This window comes from Siphateles boraxobius, unplaced genomic scaffold (assembly GCF_051911475.1).
Source record: "Siphateles boraxobius isolate OS27281-9 unplaced genomic scaffold, OSU_SipBor_1 13, whole genome shotgun sequence".
NCBI lineage: Eukaryota > Metazoa > Chordata > Actinopteri > Cypriniformes > Leuciscidae > Siphateles > Siphateles boraxobius.
The window spans coordinates 1,576,878-1,600,000 of NW_027508733.1; the positions used below are offsets into that span (position 1 = coordinate 1,576,878).

General features: G+C 36.5%; 2 protein-coding genes across 2 annotated transcripts in view; one reads left to right on the top strand and one right to left on the bottom strand.

Annotated features, from left to right (window-relative positions):
• The first annotated feature begins 709 nt into the window (after positions 1 to 709).
• Positions 710 to 3,836, top strand: rpl36 (ribosomal protein L36). Its single transcript, XM_077225967.1, has 4 exons — positions 710 to 852; positions 1,262 to 1,356; positions 2,409 to 2,543; positions 3,709 to 3,836. The coding sequence occupies exons 2-4, from the start codon at positions 1,264 to 1,266 to the stop codon at positions 3,796 to 3,798; spliced, it is 318 nt and encodes a 105-aa protein (XP_077082082.1). The 5' UTR covers positions 710 to 852; positions 1,262 to 1,263; the 3' UTR covers positions 3,799 to 3,836.
• Positions 3,837 to 4,879: 1,043 nt separating this feature from the next.
• Positions 4,880 to 23,123, bottom strand: part of lonp1 (lon peptidase 1, mitochondrial) — a 22,812-nt gene continuing 4,568 nt past the window's right edge. The window contains exons 5-18 of the mRNA XM_077225942.1: positions 22,741 to 22,802; positions 21,760 to 21,889; positions 21,605 to 21,688; positions 18,526 to 18,746; positions 17,454 to 17,592; positions 17,193 to 17,371; positions 15,386 to 15,473; positions 14,618 to 14,740; positions 13,830 to 13,946; positions 11,093 to 11,233; positions 10,852 to 11,017; positions 9,310 to 9,530; positions 6,323 to 6,487; positions 4,880 to 5,277 (exon numbers count right to left, since the gene is read on the bottom strand). Coding sequence (XP_077082057.1) covers positions 5,128 to 5,277; positions 6,323 to 6,487; positions 9,310 to 9,530; positions 10,852 to 11,017; positions 11,093 to 11,233; positions 13,830 to 13,946; positions 14,618 to 14,740; positions 15,386 to 15,473; positions 17,193 to 17,371; positions 17,454 to 17,592; positions 18,526 to 18,746; positions 21,605 to 21,688; positions 21,760 to 21,889; positions 22,741 to 22,802 — 1,986 coding nt within the window. The 3' untranslated portion in view covers positions 4,880 to 5,127. The remainder of the gene's footprint in view (positions 5,278 to 6,322; positions 6,488 to 9,309; positions 9,531 to 10,851; positions 11,018 to 11,092; positions 11,234 to 13,829; positions 13,947 to 14,617; positions 14,741 to 15,385; positions 15,474 to 17,192; positions 17,372 to 17,453; positions 17,593 to 18,525; positions 18,747 to 21,604; positions 21,689 to 21,759; positions 21,890 to 22,740; positions 22,803 to 23,123) is intronic.

Consider the following 23,123-nt stretch of genomic DNA (forward strand, 5'->3'; position numbering starts at 1 on the left):
TGTGCAATTACACAAAACAGAACGATACAACTAAAAATAGTTTTTAAAGTAAGAAAAATAGGTTTGGTGTCGGACCGTTTCATTTTATGAATGTGAAAATTTCCCATTAATATTAACAATTGTATGAAGGATGCCTTATTATCTTTATCAATTCAATGATCATTGAAGTGTAATATTATATCAAATCCACTCAGATACATTTTTTTCTTCATGGGATTTGTAGTCTGAAATCCAACAAAAGCCCCGATAAACGAGGGGGAAATATTATTAGATATTATTTTAATATTTAAATATATATTTAAATTATTTTATTATATTTATTTTATTTTGTTGTATATTTACAGCAACATAGTCCTTTAAATAATAGTAAAAAACGTCTTATTATTCTTCAAAAAAAATATATATACTTGGTTTATATATATATATATGTGTTTTTTACTATTATTTAAAGGACCATGTTGCTAAAAATATACAACAAAATAATACAAATTTAATAAAATAATTTGTCAAATATATAGAAATAGGAAACAATATAGAAACAGTTTTCGAGGAAATAGCATAATGATAATGCAATAATGTAATTTGATTGTTTTATTAATTGTACTGGATCGAATCGTTCTGGGATTAGAAAAAAGCAAACATTAAAAATAATAACTCTCCAATCAACCAGCTGTTTACATTTAACATGTGAACTATCAATGCACCGGACTACAAGCTTCAAAATATATTTTTTTCACTTCTAGATGGCGCCACTCGTTTTTCCTGCGAACTCTTCTCTTTTCGTCGCGTGTGAAAGTTCAACTTCCGTCTAGCAGCGGTCCTTCCGGTTTGGACGCCATTAGCAAAACGCAGGTATGAATCTCCGGAGAATCGCAAGCATTAAAATCACATTTATATCTAATACATCTCACCTCAAATCATCACGAAAGTGCACGCGTTTGTAAATATAAACTATCTAAAGTGATTTCCAGTGATTATTGGGAACAATTAGCATGATGTTTGTGTGTTTTGGAGGGTTTCACTTAGAGTAGATGCGGTGAAGCACTCTGAGGGTGTTTGCAAACACAGTCGTTATAAAATTAACTATATCTGGGAAGCTTCAAACCCAAAACGTTTTTAAAATGTTATCTCCATTCTCCCTCATCATGAAATGGTGTTATATAATGACTTTGAGCTCTTGCATAGTCCACTAATAGCACACATGTAGCTCATGTTTTCATGTGTACGTTATTTGTATATTTAATCATTTTGTTCTCCTCAGAGATGGCTATTAGGTATCCTATGGCAGTTGGCCTTAATAAAGGCCATCCAGTGACCAAGAACGTGTCGAAGCCCAAGCACAGTCGCAGGAGAGGGGTGAGTGAGTCTTACGTTTCACTGTTTTTGAGTAGTTAAAATCAGCATTTGACCTTTAACCTGTTAAACTGCCACTGTCCCCGTAGCGCATTTTTATTAACTGGTTTTCCATGTTGCACGTTAAATCGAAAACGTAACGGTCAAATTTCTTCCTGTGAAACCGTTTTGAAAAAGTTTACGGTACGTTACTTTTAGCGCGGTATATTTGTGATATCAAGTTTAAATTCAGAACAACTCGGTAAGACAAGTTGATTATGTAGTGATTTTAGAGTCCAGGTTTTGTTAAGTACATTTGCTTTGCAGCAAATTTCTATAATTTTTTTTAATGCCATTTTATCAAAAGTGCTTTCAATAATCTTAAAATCATTTAAAGGGTTAGTTCACCCAAAAATGAAAATTAAGTCATTAATTACTCATCCCCATGCTGTACCAACCCCGTAAGACCCTTCGTTCATCTTCGGAACACAAATGAAGATATTTTTGATTAAATCTGAGAGGTGGATCACTGCTACATAGGCTGCCTAAGGGAATGAAACTTGACGGCCCAGAAAGTCATTAAAGAACATGTTTAAATATTCCATGTGCCTACAGTGGCTCAACTATAAGTTTATCAAGCGACGAGACTACTTTTTTTCCGAAAAACCCCCCATAAATAACGACTTTATTCGACTATTCCATTACTTCCTTGTGGGCCTTGAGACGAGAGTTCAAGAGATTTCCACGACGCATGCGCGAGAACTGAACAAGAAGTATTAGAAGAAGAACGTCCTCTTCTCAGTTCTCGCGCATGCGTCGTGGAAATCTCTTCAACTCTCGTTTGTTCCGAAGATGAACGAAGGTCTTACGGGGTTGAACAACATGAGGGAGAGTAATTACTGACAGAATTTACATTTTTGGGTGAACTATCCCTTTAAGTTCAGATCTATGCCCCGTTTAACAGGTTAACGTGGTTTTACACTCATTTCGGTTACATTCTCTCATCATGCACTGCGGTATAAACCAGTTAATACCAGTACAGTCGTGTGTAACATTACATCGCTGTTGCGTTTCAGCATCTGACCAAGCACACTAAGTTTGTGCGCGACATGATCCGCGAGGTGTGCGGCTTCGCGCCCTACGAGAGGCGTGCCATGGAGCTGCTGAAGGTGTCCAAGGACAAACGTGCCCTCAAGTTCATCAAGAAAAGGGTAGGTTGATCCCCATCCGTGTTTATTCAACGAGTTTCTGGAAAATTTGCTTTTTTTTAAATAAATGAGATCCCATATAGACCATATTATATAAAGATACAATTTTAAATATAGTGCTTTAAATATTTGGTTTTGTTTTAAGGTACAAAATACTACACTAATAAAAAAAACACTACACTACTGTATGAATTATCTGAGCACGCGCTTCGTCTCGCAGTGTTTTTTTCTGCTTATGGAGAAAGTGTAATTTGTAATGAATGTAATTTGTTTCCGCTTATGTCTAATAACTTTTAGTACTGCGCTTTTTGTGAATGTTAGTGAATTGATTTTGCTTTTATTCGCTTGTTTTTATTCGCTTTTCGAACGTTTCTCTTTATATATATATATATATATATGTATTTGTCGTATAGAAGTATATATACATTTATAAACTTGGTTGGACGATACTTTAAAAGAAAATATTTTTTTTAAACAATTGTAAAATATTATAAACAATTGTTGCACAATCTGAAAAAACATACTTTTTCTAAAAGTAAATGGATCTTTTTATTCAGACCAGATTGTGATCTGCAGGTTTAATTTACGCATCTTTGCTTTATTTTTATGTGCATTTTAGGATATTGCATTAAAAAACCCTAGATAGAAAAGATTAGATTTGCATTAATTCTAAAAATGTGCGTAAAAGAGAGAATTTGTTTAATTGTTCAATCCGATAAGATCTGCGTATAAACTAGGATGGAAACACATTTACTGAATAAACCCCTCAAAACCTTAGGTGACTTTTCCTCAGCGGAGACTGTGATTGGATAACTGGACTAACCAATGGACCAATCACATCGCAGCATCTCAAATATTGGTTTGGTGGCTCTAAAACGCAAAGTCTGTGATCGGAATGATTTGGTTTAATTGAAATGAAAAGGTTTAACATCCGAACACACGAGAACATGATGGCGTTTGTGTCTCGACTGGTTTATGATGGAGGGATAAAGAGCCACATTGCAGAAACTTAGTTTTATAACTCATATTTTGTGCCAGTTTCCCAGAAAGTGACGATTTTCTTTTCTTGAACACATAGGATGGAAACTCTGATTTATTGGCTTAAATGCACAGGTTTGATTCTAGTTTTCCTCATTATCTGTGTGTGTGTGTGTGTGTGTGTACACAGGTGGGAACTCACATTCGCGCCAAGAGAAAGCGTGAAGAGCTCAGCAACATTCTGGCTGCGATGAGGAAAGCTGCTGCCAAGAAGGAGTAGCCGCAATTATGACAAATAAATTTGTATGTGTAAAAACACGCATCTGACTTGTGCTTCATTTGGACGTGTCAATCGCTCTGGTCGTTCCATATCAGTGTATTTAACCCAATACTTGAGTAAATGTGCCCGTTTTGTCATCGGTCAGGGGTTGTGTATCTGATTCACCAAATTATTTAAATGAGCCAATCAATTAAGTACTTGAACATCTTTCTATGTATTTTCATAATTATTTCTGTTGTCTTTGAAATAAGTTCACCACTGAAAGAGTCTACAAGCATTTATGGACAATTAAAATATACCAATGAAACTCGTCTGTCATGCATTTAAATATATTTGTAATGAAGTTGCAATTTAGTACAATAAAAATATCAATTTTAAATTTAATATTGAATAACATATATTTTTAATCAATTCTCAAAACTACACTGTTATGAGATAGTATGTCAATTTTAACGTTTCTAAGTCATATTTGAGAAATGAATTACATACCAAGTCAAAATTATGACAGTAAAAAAGTTACACTTTCATGTTTTTCAAAAGAAAAGTTGAATTTGACAGTTTCAATTCTAACAAAGTTGTAATTTTTAACAAACCTTTTCATCCATTTAAATATATTTAATGAAGTTGCAACTTGGTACAATTATATTAACTTGGTGAGCAATGGTTATATTAGCAATGGTTAAATCATGCTTTTGTAAATTATCAAAATTACACAGTATGTTCTTTCAGTTGTCATGACTAGGTATGTGTAATTTTGATATTTTATTTACATAAGCATAATTTCTTTAACCAGTGTTATTCAATATTAAATTGTTATAAATTCAAGTCATATTTTTCAGATGAAAAGTTGAAATTGACAAAATGTTACAATTCTGACACCACTTCAAAACTATGAGGTTGTAATTAACAAACCTTATTTTTCATCCATTTAAATATATTTGTAATGAAGTTGCAATTTAGTTAAAATATATACAATTAAAATATAACAACTTTAATAAATTCCCACATTACTAAAAAATTTACCTCAAAAGACTATATAAAATTGAATGACATTGACGAAATGATAGTCATTTTCTACAGATCGAGTATAATTTATATATTTATTGTAAATGATTTCAGTAACACGCTAAGGCAGTTATTTACACATATGACATGAGATTATGAGTATAAAATCTTCAGTAGAGTCTGAGTAGCAGCAACCGAGTCTCCAGCGCTTCAGGGATCATGATGATCCGCATCCCATGATTCAACAGTCTCACACGGGGAATAACTCGTCCTGCTTCTGTGTGTGTGTGTGTGTGTGATCTCACGAAGATAAAATCGGACTGCTCAGTGTCCCGAGAACACGATTGGGAAGATCTGGCTGTAGTTTTCCACGAAGTGCACTTCCAGTCCTTCTGTGATGTAGTCGGCCAGATCCGAGAAATCCTTCTTGTTCTCGGCCGGCAGGATAATACAGGTGACGCCCGCTCTCTTCGCCTGACAACACACAACACACATCCCTGAATACATCTACAGATATACATCTATAGTACAAATATATATAATATATAGATACAGCTGTCAACATTTGAAGTGGATACATTTTTTTTATCAAAATTGTCCCTAAGACAAGAACGGCTATTGTTCAAAATTCATGAATAACTTTGATGAAAGGTTTTGATCCACTTCAAATGTTGACTACTATTTATATATATTATATATATATATATAAATAGAAGTCTATAAATGTATCACCACAAACATGCTTAATTACATTAATAATTTATACCTCGTCTATACAAATGTGTGATATTGTGATCGAACATCCTTAAAATAAAAGTGATTTACTTACAAGGCAACATTGTTTTGACTGATGTTTTTCCATCTCATAAATTACTTAGTATGCCATAATTTAGACTTTCCATCTCATGACATACTAAGTCATATTTATAAGATTTAAAAAATCAGTAATGATAACATAAGTCAGAAGAATGTCTATTGTCTACTTAACATATCTTAATCAGTATGTCATATATCATATATAATCATATATCTTAATTTAGTATAAGTCATACTAAATATTTTGTCACACACAGAGGCGCTGTTAACCCCAGTAACTCACAGCGATGGTCTTCTCCTTGATCCCCCCCACCGGCAGTCTCACACACACACACACACACACACACACACACACACACACACACACACACACAACAGGCAGTTAACCCCAGTAACTCACAGCGTTGGTCTTCTCCTTTATCCCCCCCACCGGCAGTCTCACACACACACACACACACACACACACACACACACACACACACACACACACACACACACACACACACACACACACACACACACACACACACACACATCCACACACACACACACACACACACATCCACACACACACACACACACACACAACAGGCAGTTAACCCCAGTAACTCACAGCGTTGGTCTTCTCCTTTATCCCCCACCACCGGCAGTCATACACACACACGCACACACACACAACAGGCAGTTAACCCCAGTAACTCACAGCGATGGTCTTCTCCTTGATCCCCCCCACCGGCAGGATCTTCCCGGTCAGAGACACTTCTCCGGTCATGGCCAGGTTCTGCCGGGCCGGGGCATCGAGAGCCAGAGACAGCAGAGCCGTGATGATCGTGACGCCCGCGCTCGGCCCGTCTTTAGGAGTCGCTCCCTGAACACACCAACACACACACTGTGTAAAACAATGTCGTAAAGATCATATTTACAGGTCGAACGCACATGAACGCCACCACAATGTCGTAAAGATCATATTTACAGGTCGAACGCACATGAACGCCACCACAATGTCGTAAAGATCATATTTACAGGTCGAACGCACATGAACGCCACCACAATGTCGTAAAGATAGTAGGGATGGGCATGATTAATCGACGATCGATTATTGATCATTAAGAATTTCGTCGATCAGGTTAATTTGTTATCGATTATCATTAAACTAATGCTGCTGCGTTGCGTAGTGTGAGTGGAAAGTGAACATGTTCCCCGGGCTGGTTGGTCAAGTTAGCGCGGAGGTACCTGTGCATCCCGGCAACGTCAGTCCCCTCAGAGCGGGTGTTTTCAGCGGCTGGACTGAAGCCTTGTTTACACTCGACGCGTCCGCACGAGCGCGAAGGTGAGCGCGGCAAAAATGACGTCATTGCGGTATTCGGTGTTTCACAGGCGAGCGCGTCGAGTATAAACGCCTCGTCTGTTTGGAGAGGTGCGCGCGCAGTCTGCGGAGACTCGCGCTGCAGAGCCAGGCGAAAGTGTAAACGAGGCTTGACGGTCAGGTTGCGGTCGCGTCTGACCTCAGATCATGTCATCAACATGCTTATCTTTCTCAACAAAAATCAGTAGACTGGTGTAGAAGTTGTATGTGAGTTACTAGTTATTTTTTATGAGGCTTTGTTAAGTAGCCTAGCCGAATTGATTGTTACAGTAGGTAGGCTAATCTCTCTCACCCTCTTTCTCGACTCCGTTCTTGGATAGTTCTGAGTTACATTTTGACAAAACCTGTCAGATCTAAGTATTATTATGTTTTTTGTTAAGTTATTGTTTAACATGATTTTTTATTTTATTTATTATTTTGGAACAAACGAGGGTCTCTGTTTAAGAACGCCAACTCGCAGCTGCAGGTTCCGTTGCTTTAGAGCACCGCAGCGCATATATCTTCAAGTTTAGCCTAACCGAACGTCCAGTTTTACTGCCACAAGTTGATCATCTTGTAATAAAGATCTGTAATAAAACGCGCTGTATTTGTGTATTTTCATTGCATTTTTAATTTATAAAAAGTATATAATATAAAAATAAATAATGAATTTGAATATAAAAATATTAATGATTAATCGATAGTCGATCGTTAATTCTCCCGACGATCGACTAAGAAAATTTAATCGAATGCCCATCCCTAAAAGATAGTATATACGAGTTGAACGCACAGGAACGCCACCACAATATCGTAAAGATCATATTTATGAGTCGAACGCACAGAAACACCATCACAATGTCGTAAAGAACGTATTTACTTGTTGAACGCACATGAACGCCACCACAATGTCGTAAAGATCATATTTACAAGTTGAACGCACATGATCACCACCACAATGTCGTAAAGATCGTATTTAAGAGTTGAACGCACATGAACGCCACCACAATGTCGTAAAGAACGTATTTACGAGTCGAACGCACAGAAACACCACCACAATGTCGTAAAGATCGTATTTACGAGTCGAACACACAGAAACACCACCACAATGTCGTAAAGATCATATTTACGAGTCGAACACACAGAAACACCACCACAATGTCGTAAAGATCGTATTTACGAGTCGAACACACAGAAACACCACCACAATGTCGTAAAGATCGTATTTACGAGTCGAACACACAGAAACACCACCACAATGTCGTAAAGATCATATTTACGAGTTGAACGCACATGAACGCCACCACAATGTCGTAAAGATCATATTTACGAGTCGAACACACAGAAACACCACCGCAATGTCGTAAAGATCATATTTACGAGTTGAACGCACATGAACGCCACCACAATGTCGTAAAGAACGTATTTACGAGTTGAACGCACATGAACGCCACCACAATGTCGTAAAGATCATTTTTACGAGTTGAACAAACAGGAACGCCACCACAATGTCGTAAAGATAGTATTTACGAGTTGTACGCACAGGAACACCACAATGTCGTAAAGATCGTATATACGAGTTGAACGCACAGGAACGCCACCACAATGCCGTAAAGATCATATTTATGAGTCGAACGCACAGGAACGCCACCACAATGTCGTAAAGATCATATTTACAAGTTGAACGCACATGAATGCCACCACAATGTGAGAACATGGCGGAATAGCACAATACTTAAAGGTATTTAGCAGTGATATTTGAAAGCTAAACTATAATGCGCATGTGTCCACGGGCCCTGAGCGAACGTTTTCAGTTCATTCCTATGGAAAAACCAGCTTGATCTCATGATAATGCGCATCTACAGCACGATAAATACAATTTACACACAAAAAAAGAGTTTTCGCGCGCATTTGATACGCACTTTATGGAGTGTAATACGCACGTACTCCACATCACTAATCCTACCCAAGGCGTTTAAAGTGCGTATCAATATGCACGTAAACATATTTTTTGCGTATAAATTGCACAGTAAAAACACTTTGTGCTGCCTGCATTGACACTATTATACAAAAACTGAACTGAGCTGGACGATGACATCACGGTTTACTCCAGAGCGGCTATATTTATATAAATTAACTAAATTAATAACTTTTTTACAACAAAAATGAACCATCACTGAACTTACTTAAGCTGGACTATGACGCTATTTTCTTATGGAAACCAACTTTGTTACATTATTTTCCTGTTATCTCTTTAAAGCTGCTTTGAAACACTCTGTATTGTAAAAAGCGCTGTATAAATAAAGGTGACTTGACTTGTTCTTGCTGAATAATCACATGATCTTCACCTCGGGCACGTGCAGGTGTATGTGGGATCCCAGCAGGAACTCGTTCTCCGGCTGCTTCTTCATGAGGAATGAGCGAGCGAAGGTGTATGCGATCTTAGCGCTCTCCTTCATGACGTCTCCCAGTTGTCCCGTGAGCTCCAGCGACCCGTCTCTGGGCCCGTCTTTGCCCACCGGATCCCTCGCGCGCCGCAGAGACGTCTCGATGAACAGCGTCGACCCGCCTGGGGAGAGGACAGGGCACAGGGAGAGAACGGTTAAAAGCTAATGAGCCAATAAAGTGGTAAAAAATAAAACAAAATCTAAAATAATGCGTTAACTAAAATAACCAGTAAAAATATATATAGCATTAAAATGTCAACCAACTAAAAATGTAATTCTAAAATAAATTTTTAAAATAAAGCAAACCAAAATTAAGCACTAACTAAAAATTTATTAAATATTTTTTCAAATAAATTTTAAAATGAAAAGCAAATCAAAATAAAGCACTAGCTAAAAATTTGATTATAAAAAAGTAAAATTAAAATAAATAATTTTTTTCAAATTAAAAATTAATTAAATTATAAAAATGATAAATTACAATAAATAGTTAAAATAAAGTCAAAATAATGCTCTAACTAAAAAACATAAACCATAAAAATGTATATAGTATTAAAATGTCAAAAAGCACCAACTGATTTTTAATTAAATCATAATATAAATAATGCTAAAATAAAACAAATTAAAATAAAGTACTAACTAAAAATGTAATCATAACAATATAAAATTAAAATAAGTCATTTTAAGGTAAAAACAAATAAAGCACCAATAAAACATTTATTAAATTATAAAAATGAAAAATGACAATAAATAAATAGTTAAAATAAAAATTAAACCATAAAAACAAAAAAAATGTTGTGTTAAAATGTCGAAATAAATAAATACATTTTTTTTATAAATCCAATTCTTTTTAAATAATGTTAAAATGTAATCAAATTAAAATAAAGCACCAATATAAAATAAAGGATGTTAAAATAAAGCACTAACTAAAAAATTAAATCATAATGTAAAAGTTAAATAAATAACTAAAGTTAAAATCAAATCAAAATAAAGCACCATTAATCATAAATTAAATTATAAAAATGAAACATTGCAATAAATAAATAATTTAAGTATAAAAATAGAACAAAGCACAAACTAAGAATGAATATATATTTAAAAATAAAAACAAATCTGTAAAAATATAAACAAGTCAAAGCAAAACACCAACTAAGAATGAATTATATCATAAAAATGTTTACATAGCTTTAAAAAGAGAATAAAAATAAAGCAAAATCATAAAAATGTACATAAAAATACATAAAAAAATGACGAAATCACGAATATTTAAAATTAAAATAATTATATACTTCTAAAATAAAAACAATAAAAATAACACACTTATTACTAAACAAGACCTGCATGTCATTTGACCATTAGCCAACATCAGAGAACCTTAAAACCAAAACTGCACTAAACTATTCATGGTGTAATCTGGAAACGAGTGAGCCGAGTTTGAACGCTCACCCATTGCGGTCCAGGCCAGTCCCATGACGACTCCCGGTGGCGTGACCTCATACATCCGGTCCACGGTGAAGATGGGCTTCCCCACGAAATCCTGGAGGTTTTCCGAAGTGACGCTGACCGCCGATCCCTCGCCGCTGACGATCCGAAACGCCACTTTCCTGAACACCTGTGAAGGCACAGAGCTCAGCGCGACGCTCAGAGTAATCATCCTGAATCTGAATCAATAATGAATCTCCTGAACCTTCTCGACTTGCTTCTGCAGGTTCCTGACGCCACTCTCCCGACAGTACTGTCTGATGAGCACGCTCAGGGCCTCGGGGGTGATTCTGGCCTTCTGCTCATCCAGCCCGCATAGAGATCGCAGCTGGGGGACCAGGTATCTCTGTGGTGGACACAAACCAGGAACGTTTGATGCCAACTTCAATTGAACGAACTCTTTGGAAGAGACTTCTAGCGTTTCTGCTAGTTTCTCCTCAGCAACATAACCTGATGCATTGACTATATCAAGACAGTATTAGCTGGGTTTTGTCAACTTTGTTGCTGGTTTAAGGTGGTCTACCATGTCAAAACCTGGTTCACCAGATTGTAGACCAACTGATAAACCATTTAGAGCACCGAATGACCAGGTAAAACCCATATATGATAATCCTAAGCTGGTTTTAACTGAGGTTTTTTCAACTTTGCTGGTTTAAGGTGGTCTACCAGGTCACAACCAGGTACAATAGTGAAGCTATGATCAGATAAAACCCATGTACAATCATATTAAACTGGTTTTAGCTGGGTTTTGCCAACTTTGTTGCTGGTTTAAGGTGGTCTACCATGTTAAAACCTGGTTCACCAGATTGTAGTCCAACTGATAAACCATATAAAGCAGCTAATGACCAAGTAAAAACCATGTACAATAATCTTAAGATGGTTTTAACTTTTTTTTTTTTCAACTTTGCTGGTTTAACGTGGTCTACCAGGTACAATAGTGAAGCTATGACCAGGTAAAACCCATGTACAATCATCTTAAACTGGTTTTAGCTGGGTTTTTCCAACTTTGTTGCTGGTTTAAGGTGGTCTAGCAGGTCAAAACCAGATCCCCCAGTTTGTAATCCAACTAATTAACCTTCTAGTTCAGTTATGACCAGGTAGAAACTGTGTACAATTGGTTTTAGCTGGGTTTTGCGTTCTTTGTTTCTGGTTTAAGGTGGTCTACCATGTCAAAACCTGGTTCACCAGATTGTAGTCCAACTGCTAAACCATTTAGAGCAGCGAATGACCAGGTAAAACCCATATATGATAATCTTAAACTGGTTTTAACTGAGATTTTTTTCAACTTTGCTGGTTTAAGGTGGTCTACCAGGTCACAACCAGGTCCAATAGTGAAGCTATGATCAGATAAAACCCATGTACAATCATATTAAACTGGTTTTAGCTGGGTTTTGCCAACTTTGTTGCTGGTTTAAGGTGGTCTACCATGTTAAAACCTGGTTCACCAGATTGTAGTCCAACTGATAAACCATATAAAGCAGCTAATGACCAAGTAAAACCCATGTACAATAATCTTAAGATGGTTTTAACTTTTTTTTTTTCAACTTTGCTGGTTTAAGGTGGTCTACCAGGTACAATAGTGAAGCTATGACCAGGTAAAACCCATGTACAATCATCTTAAACTAGTTTTGGCTGGGTTTTTCCAACTTTGTTGCTGGTTTAAGGTGGTCTAGCAGGTCAAACCAGATCCCCCAGTTTGTAATCCAACTAATTAACCTTCTAGTTCAGTTATGACCAGGTAGAAACTATGTGCAATTGGTTTTAGCTGGGTTTTGCCATCTTTGTTTCTGGTTTAAGGTGGTCTACCATGTCAAAACCAGGTCAACCAGCTTGTAATCCAACTGATGAACCATATAAAGCAGCGAATGAATGGGTGAAACCCATGTACAATCATCTTAAACATGTATTAGCTGGGATTTGCCAACTTTGTTGCTGGTTTAAGGTGGTCTACCAGGTCAAAACCAGGTCCACCATTTTATAATCTAAACGATCAGCTAATGAACAAGTATAATCTGTGCTCAACCATCTTTAGGAGTTATGGTTTGTTAAGCAGCTAATGACCTGGTAGACTCCATGTATAATCATCTTAAGCTGGTTTTAGCTGGGATTTGTCAACTTTGTTACTGGTTTAAGGTGGTCTACCAAGGTCACAATCAGTCTGTAGTCCAACTGATTAACCATCTAGATAAATTAAATCATTGAAATAAATAAATAATAAATAACTGGTGGGCTAATGACCAGGAAGAAACTATGTACAACTGGTTTTAGCTGGATTTTGTCAACTGTGTTGCTGGTCAAAGGTGTTCTACCAGGTCAAAACCAGATCCATCAGCTTGTAGTCCAAGTGATAAATCTTCATAAAGCAGCTCTAATCAGCTAGTGACTGGGTTGAGTCCATATACAACCACATTAAGCTGGTTTTTGTTGGAGTTGGTCAACTTAGTTTCTGGTTAAAGGTGGTCTACCCGGTCAAAACCAGGTCCAATAGTGAAGCTATGACCAGGTAAAACCCATGTACAATCATCTTAAACTGGTTTGAGCTGGGTTTTGTCAACTTTGTTGCTGGTTTAAGATGGTCTACCAGGTCAAAACCAGATCCACCAGCTTGTAGTTCAACTGAATAACCAGTGCAGCTTATGACCAGGTAGAAACTATGAACAACTGGTTTTAGCTGGGTTTTGTCAAACTTGGTGCTTTTTTATGGTGGTCTACCAGGTCAAAACCAGATCCACCATTTTATAATCCGATTGATCAGCTAACGACCCAGTAGAATTTGTGCACAACCATCTTTAGGAGTAATGGCTTGTTAACTACCGGTCTTGAACCAGCAACCTTTAAGCCTTACCCATTATGCCAGACTCAAAATTGTCAAGGCGACCCCCCCCCAAAAAAGAAAAAAAACGTGTTGTTGATTTTAAGGAAAAAAGCTCAAGTGAACATACCTCCGCAATCGCCAGTTTCTCCTGAGCAACGTAGCCGGATACGTTGATCATCTCCATTCGGTCTCGTAAGGGTTCGGGGATTGTGTCGAGAACATTGGCCGTACAAATGAAAAGCACCTGAAAACCAAAGGAAACACCAATGTAGGAACAATAAAACCAGCGTTTGAAATTAACTTTTTTACTCACCGGCCAATTTGGCTACTAAATTTTTAATTGAAAGTTACCGGCCATTCAGAACTTCTACAAGCCAAAAATATATATATAAAACCAATATATATATATAAAATAAAATTTGGATTTCATTCATTAATTTCTTATTCAAACAAAATCCTTTCATCCATCTCCTCTTCCTCTTTCATCCTAATCACATAAAATGTGTTTTAGGTGGAGAGATCAATAATACAGGATGAAGAGCATCAGAAACATGTAGGATGTTGATAAATATCAATGTATTTTCTGTTAATCAAATGCTTTTTAATCTTCACTATTGCTTCAATGCAAATGAACAAGCGCGCCGTTATTAGTTGTGTGTTCAAGTGCGCCAGATATGAGCAGATTCTGTGCAATACACTGTATTTAATTTATCATGATGTTCAGTATTTGCTCTAAATCTGCGCAGATTTGTCTCACACGAACTTCCCCAGCAAAGTGAGTAAACATAGTAAGTAACACGCCAAATTGGCTCGTGATTGACAGCGTTTCCCGCCGCAGTTGGCGGATGTTCATTTCAAACCCTGTATAAAACCATAGTATTCTTACAACAAATGTGGATTTTGGCTAGTTCATACCTTGGACAGGTCGACAGGCACATCCAGGTAGTGGTCAAGAAAGTTAGCGTTCTGTTCTGGGTCTAAAAGCTCAAGCAGCGCAGAAGACGGGTCACCCTGGTAGCCTCGACCTATTTTATCAACCTGCACAACAACGAGATGAACACAGCAAAGTCGTTTACACACACCGAAAGAAGAACAAAAGTTAGGATTAGGGTTTTCAGGGTTCGTACAGATACTGTAAAATGAAATTCAAGGACTTTCAATGCCTTTAAACACTAATTTTTTGTTTTTTTCAAGGACAACAATCAGAGATCTCACTTATCAAAACAATATCTTTCTTTATTGTCTTTTAAATTCTAAAACAGGTAAATAGATAAATAAACTAATAAAACAAAATGGTATGAATAAAGTGCAGCACATGCAATGACTGTGAAAACTTTAACCTTTTAAAGGAAATTGTGACAAAGATATCACTTTCCTTATTCAAAATGATTTTTTCCTCTATTAATATTTGATTGAAGAATGAAAGCTTTATCATAGACTTGGATATTAATATAAGCAATATCACACTCATAGCCATGCAAAATGCCTCTATATCTATATCAGATGAGCTGTAGCATTAATTTTGTTTAAAAAGATTGTTTGATCAATAAAATTAAAAATACGCTTCCCGTATATTGTATTTCAATAACTTTTCAAGTACTTCAAGTTTTCAAGGGTTTTCCAGAACTTATATTTCAAAAATACTTTTAAGCACGTTGTACGAACCCAGTTTATTGTTCATACCTCATCAATAAGGACCAATGGGTTTTCAGTCTTAGTTTTCTTTAGGCACTGGATGATCTTTCCTGGCATTGCACCAACATATGTTCTCCTGCAATGTACGAACACAATCATACACAGAATTGCGTACTAAGAGCTTGAAAAGAAGTGTAGATTCAGGAATAGTTTTTACACCAATGCCGTGAGATTGTTCAACACTAATGTTTAATCGATACTAATGTCCAACTATTATGTTAGTATCACCTAAGAATTACCAGACACTCATAAGATAAAAATTTTTACTTTATTGTCTTATTTAATTTGTCACTGATTATCTTATTGTCATATGGTTTTGCAATAATTTAGTAATGTGTGTATATAAATATATTTGCTTTGTTTATATAGCAGTGAGGTTTATTGTATTTGTTCTGTCTATAGTAGCATTCATGTAAGTTTTTCACTGTACTTGGTAGGCTGCACGATTATGACAAATCATAATTGTTGATTATTGCCTTGAAATTGTAATTGCGATTATTAATTATGATTGTCACAATTGACAGTGAATGTTGTTTTGAATAGCTTTATACCATTGTTTGAAGCCATATTTATACCATATTGTTATAACAAAATAAACATCTGAAAACACTCTTCCTGAAAAACTTTTGGTAACACTTTATTTTGATAGTCCACTTTAGACATTCTACTAACTATAAGTAACTTTGCAACTACATGTCAACTAACTGTCATTAGTGTATTAGTGGACGGTCTGCTTAATATCTGCTAACACTTTATTTTGTTGGTCCCCCAACAGATATTATACTGACTATAATTAACTTAGCAACTACAAGTCAACTTGTTCTCCTAACCCGAACCCGTCTAACACCTAACCATAACCCAACAGTCTACTACAGTCTACTAATACTAATGAGAGTTAGTTGACATGTAGTTGAAAAGTTACTTATAGTTAGTAGAATGTCTAAAGGGAACTATCGAAATAAAGTGTAACCAAACCTTTATTGCTTTTTAATAGCATTAAGCCTCAATTGTCAAAACTAAACTAAAATTAAAACAATGGGGAAAAAACCCTTAAGATGCGCTGTAGAAAGAAAAACACATCTTAAGCACAGAATAATGTAAGTGGACGTTTTTTTTGTAATTGCGCCTTTGAACAATTACATAATTGTGGCATCCGTAACTGTAATCGCGATTACAAATTCGATTAATTGTGCTGGCCGAGAACTGGTTACTTGAACACGTGACAATAATAAATGACATGACTTGATTTGTTTGAAAATTATTTGAACTGATTTGACTTGAATTGATTTGACTCGACTTGAATTGACTTGATTTGACTTTAAATGACTTGACTTAAATAAATTGACTTAAATTACTTGACTTGATTTAAATGACTTGATTTGACTTAAATTTAATCGATTTGTTTGAAATGATTTGACTCGACTCGACTTGATTTGACTTTAAATGACTTGATTTCAATGAATTGACTTGATTTCAATGAATTGACTTGATTTCAATGAATTGACTTGATTTCAATGAATTGACTTGACTTAAATTGAATTGATTTGTTTGAAATGATTTGACTCGACTCGACTTGAATTGACTTGATTTGACTTTAAATTGACTTGATTTAAATGAATTGACTTGATTTAAATGAATTGACTTGACTTAAATTGAATTGACTTGAATTGATTTGTTTTAATTGATTTGACTTGAATTGACTTGATTTAAATGACTTGACTTGATTTGACTTGAATTGAATTGACATCACTGCTGGTGGGCGGGGCCTCACAGATGTGCTGTACGCATCACTCACCTGTGTCCTTTAATCTCCGCCACATCCGTCATTCCCCCCACACTAAAGCGGAAGTATTCGCGATTGAGCGCTTTGGCGATTGAGCGGGCGATGCTGGTCTTGCCGACTCCAGGAGGTCCATAGAAACACAAGATCTTTCCCTGTGTGCTGCCCTTAAGCTGGCTTACAGCTATGAACTCCTGCAGGAATGAACAAGCACCACGATTCATTAATAGGATTTGTCAGCATACAAAGATTGAGGCGCTTATGCCTAATCTTTACCAGAATGCGTTTCTTGACGTCATCCATCCCGTAGTGGTCCTCTTCCAACACCTCTTTGGCTCGGACCAACTCCAGGTTTTCCACACTATTGGTTCCCCACGGCATGGAGGTCAGCCAATCTAAGTAGTTACGGGTAACGCTGGGGATTTTAATGGTGGGGGGGGGGGGGGGGGGGGTGGAGAAGGATCAAAGTTTGAATGAGCGAAATGCCATTTTATGGAGGTTGAATTGCTTTGTAGAATACGGCAGGAACGACGAAACCAGCTTGTAGTCCAACTGATAAACCATCTAAAGCAGCTAAAGACCAGGTTGAATCTATGTAAAACTATCTTACGCTGATTTTAGCTGGGTTTTGCCAACCTTGTTGGTGGTCCAAGGTGGTCTACAAGGTCAAAACCAGGTCAACCAGCTTGTAGTCCAACTAATAAACCATATAAAGCAGCTAATGACCAGGATAGAACCCATGTACAATCATCTTAAACTGGTTTTAGCTGGGTTTTGCCAACTTTGTTGCTAGTTTAAGGTGGTCTACCAGGTTCACGAGTTTGTAGTCCAACTAATAAACCATATAAAGCAGCTAATGACCAGGTAGAACCCATGTACAATCATCTTAAACTGGTTTTACCTGGGTTTTCAGCTTCTTGGTCTTTTAATTGACATTAAGAAGAAGCAGTATATTATTATTCATAGACTTGTTTATAACAATGATGAACTCCTTACTTGAACTCTGAGTTTACCGTGTCGAAACCAGCTTGTAGTCCAACTGATAAACCATCTAAAGCAGCTAAAGACCAGGTTGAATCTATGTAAAACTATCTTAAACTGGTTTTAGCTGGGTTTTGCCAACCATGTTGGTGGTCCAAGGTGGTCTACAAGGTCAAAACCAGGTCCACCAGTTTGTAGTCCAACTAATAAACCATATAAAGCAGCTAATGACCAGGTAGAACCCATGTACAATCATCTTAAGCTGGTTTTACCTGGGTTTTCAGCTTCTTGGGCTTTTAATTGACATTAAGAAGAAGCAGTATAGTATTATTCATAGACTTGTTTATAACAATGAGGACGTCCTTACTTGAACTCTGAGGAGTGGTTATCTAACAGCCCTAGTTTGTTCAGCTCCTCGTTGATAACCTCCATGATGTGCTGAGGTACGGTACGATCCTTCAACCTCTCCCTGAACTTCTCCTCAATGGCGTCTTTGTCCTCTTTCTCCAGGCCGAGCTCCTTCTTAATGATCTTCAGCTGCTCCTGGAGGAGGTACTTTCTGTGCGTCTGCTTGATCTTCTCCTCCACCTGAGCATCAACACCAACAGGAAATCCATGAATAAGCAACAGCGTGTCACAAATAGGGTTGGGTATCGCTTGAATTTTAACGATTCCGATTTCGATTATGCTTATCGATTCCTAATTTCGATAAGGTAAGGTAAAAAAAAAAAAAAACTAAAAACAGATATTCACATTTAGTCTTATTTCTAAACATTTAATTGTAGCTGAATATCATGAACAAAAATCAACAGCTAAAGAACACTTACACAAGAAACTTTTTCCTGTGGTTTAAAAATACCATAGAAAAACAACTAGACTAACTAATATAAATTTTCAGCATTATTAAAGACAAGTAAACACTCAGAAGAACAAATAAATCGCAAATCGCAACAAATAGATACGAACAAAGAAACGATTGAAATAAAGTGTTTTACGATTTTCAGGCGTTCAGGTTCAGAAACTATAATCAAATGTAAAATAACACTGCACTTTATAAGTAAAATATACATTCAAAATATAGTTACAGAAGTTATTCAGTCAATTTTCTCTTTGTCTTTAGGGGCCAAGCCCCGAAGGGGCTGAGCCACCTATTGTATCTGTTAGTTTTCTTATTATTATTATTCCGCAAATGGGAGTCTATGGCAGCCCTATGAACCGTAAGTAGGAAAATGATGAAATTTGGCACACTTGTAGTGATGCTAATGAATAGTAATTGGACCAATTTTTGACTCTCTAGAACCAACTCTATAGCGCCACCACCAGTTCTAAAATTCAACATTGAAATGGTTATAACTTTTGAACCCTTTGATCTAGAGACATGAAACTTAGTCTACCTGATTCCACTCATCATGCTGATCACAACCAATCCCTTATATTAAGACCCCGCCCATTACAGTAGTGGCCATTTTGAAATGTACAGTATTCAGTTTTTTCGCTACTCCTCCTTCAAATTTTGTCCAATTTTCTCCAAACATGTGCTCAAATGATCTTCGGACTGAGCCGCATAAAAGTACTGTTCCCGATTTTTTTGATATACTGGGAAAAAAAAAGTTATGATGTCGCAAACTTAACGAGGTCCATCTAAAATTGGCTAAGAGGCTGTATCTCGGCCAAAGATTGATCAATTGAAACGAAAATTGGTACACTTCATCTGAAGCATGTTCTGAGGTTCCATGCCAAAGTTGGGAATAGCGCCACCTATGGGTCATGAGATATGAAAAATTGCTATTTAGGCCAATAACTTTTGAACAGTTTGTCAGAAAATCATAATAGTGGTATCTATGGATTCCTTGCATCATGCCGAATCCGTGGATATCGATTTTGCCATGATGGGATGTACCACGTGTCCGCCATTTTGAATTTTGTAATAATTTGCTATAACTTTTAAACTATTTGACATATCTTCACAAAATTTAATACGGATCATCAACACCATGTCCTGAAGGTACATGAGAAGTTTAAACACAGCGCCACCTAGTGTTCCAGAGATATACATTTTTTTAGAAAAACTCCTATAACTTTTGAAAATATTGTTCAGATTTTGATTTCTTTATGTCATTATGTTCCTTGGGTTAAGCCGATTCAGACGATATCTCATTTGTCATTTTCCAACAATGTGACTGTCCGCCATATTGAAGCAAACAGTAAACGGTTTTTTCGCTACTCCTCCTTCAAATCTTGCTCAATTTTGCCCAAAGTTTGCTCAGATGATCTTTGGACAAAGCCGCATAGAAATGACTGAACAGATTTTTGATATTCGCTACCGTTCCCGAGGTATTTGTCTGCAAAGTTGACCTAGCCTGTGTTTGTTGCCTTATGCTAGTTAGCTTAGCATAATAATGGGTTAGCATGCTAACCAGATGCCATTCTTTCTAATTCGGCTCTTCAGCTATCAGGATAACCATAAGCTACATTAGCATTGAGCTATCTTAGCATGCTAATCTCGTTAACATGATTTTGTGTGCTTATTCTTACACTGAAGCCTCTCCTCTGCAGCTGTGTAATTTACGTCCTCTGAGTGGCGCAAGTTGCTAAACCACGTGTCACGAATCCCAAACCATTGCGGTCGTGGGTTTGAATCCTGTGTGACACGTGCCCAGACCGCATGAGGTACTGTGGCAGGAAAAGATGCAGAAGTTGCATCTGTTCCAGGCATTGTGCCTAAGAATGGTCTCATCTGAAGCTGTCACATACAACATGCAGAGATTTTATGTACAATTCATTGTTCTATGCTCTTCATTTTCTTCAAAATTCTTAATTTTGACTTGATTCTCTCTTGAAACTATTGAATTTTGTAGATGCGTGTCTGCCAAGTGGCACAACAAGATGAGTGACAGACACCTGACCCATATATAGTGGGTTCGAGTCCTATGAGGGACAACTTTAAAATTGTGTATAAACTTGTCATTTATATTCCTTTATTATCCGGGTAAGAGATGTACTAATCTTTCTTACTCTTGGATTAGAAATAAGCTTGTTTTTTTACTTCATTCTGTGTTCATTCTCATCAGACCTTCTGTTCATTTTGATTTCATCCTATCTGTACTTCTGAACCTATCTGTTCTTCATGTACATTCTATTTCTGCTGTATTTGCTCTTCTGGCTCCGTATTGCGCTACAGCCCCTTCAGCGGCTTGGCCCCGTATTGCTGCTTGCAGCTATATTTTGACTAGTGTTATTATGGAGACGGCAGTAGGAATATTAGGCTGCTGTCACTTTAAGAGCTGCCCATTATATTTACACACGCCTTGTCTCTCGCGCTTGAATTGTTTAAAGTCATATTGAAATGCTCACAAATGAATTGATAAGAGGAATCAAAATTTTAATTTTATAACAAGTATTTCGATATTTTCGATTCCCAACCCTAGTCACGAACGTGTCCTCACCTCTCTCCCGAGACGCTGCTGTAGTTTACTCAGTTCGTATTCCTTCTTCAGCAGAGACAGTGCTTTGTAGAGTCGTTTGGGAATCTGTAACGACAGTGCTTCTGTTAGACACACATTGACGTTCTGCGACTGGGTTTTGTGGGTCGTAAACGTACGTTTGTTTCCTCCAGGACGTCCTGTAGCTCGTGCGAATCGGCCCCGGTCAGTGCCGCCCCCATGTCGCTCAGGTAAATAGGGTTATCCACAACTCTCTGCCCAGCCTGCATCATCTGGAGAACAGACTCTCTACCAAACACACACACACACAGATAAACACACTGATATCCCTGAGCATGTGGTTTTAACCTTCATCCTTCACTCGCGTTTTGTAACAAATCTTCCCCTCGCGGGTCAAAAATTAGCCGAAGCCCTAAAATTATACTTAATTTTTTTTTGGTCCAAAAAAGCTACATTTATTTCATTTTGATAATATTTGTTCTAAATGCATTTTTTTGGGGAGTTTTTTTTATATTTTTTATTTTATTTACCTTCAAATTTCTAGATTTGATTAATAAATAATAAATAAATAGTAATTTAAGCACATTCCTCACATTCTTTCAACTTAAATTCAAAATAACTCAAAATAACCCTTTTATTTCAGCTCAAAATATCTTACATTGTGTGTCTTTGCTGACCTTGTGTGGGAAAAAAATAATATAACATGATATTTCATGACTCTAGATGGCATTATAGCTAATGAGCTGTTCCGCTGGGTCCTAAAGTCAGTTCACCTAAGTTTGCATTCAGATACACATGAAGACATTACACAATAATTTTTTTTCCAAAGTTTTAATATTTTTAGTTTGAATTTTGAGAATTTTTAGGTTTTTCTATGTGTACTGAAGCATTCCTCGCATTTCATTCATTCCTAAGGGGGTCAAATTAACCCGCGAGTGAAGGATTTCTTACTTTTTACAATTTCATCCACAAAACTCCTCGAATCCATTCACAATTTTTTTTTTGGATTTGTAGTTCAAGTGCAAAAAAAAGTAATGAGGAACACTCAATTATCAAAAAAAAAAATGTAAGTTGAGTTAAACGGCTTGTTTAAGTTGAGTCATGTAAATGAGTTAAACGGCGTCTTTCACCTCTCTTACCTGTACAGTGGATTCAGAGCGATGATGTCACGTATGGTCTTGACGATCTCAGCCGTCAGGGCCTGATTTAAAACAACACAACGTATACTGTAATACTGAGTCCGATATGCTGGAAAATGCTTACCATACTGAACCAGGGTTATTATCGTTAACTAAAACCATAAAAAAATTGCTACTTTTTAAAATAATAATATAATAAAGGTCGACTGAAATAGAATAAATTAAGATAATTCTCATTTTTTTAAGATGAAGTACTAAAACTTAAAAATAATAAAAACTATATAGACATTTTACTTCAAAATTCAAATTTTTGTTTAAATTGAAGAACTAAAATGAAATTAAAATTAATATTAACTATATAGACATAGTTTCTTGACAAAAAC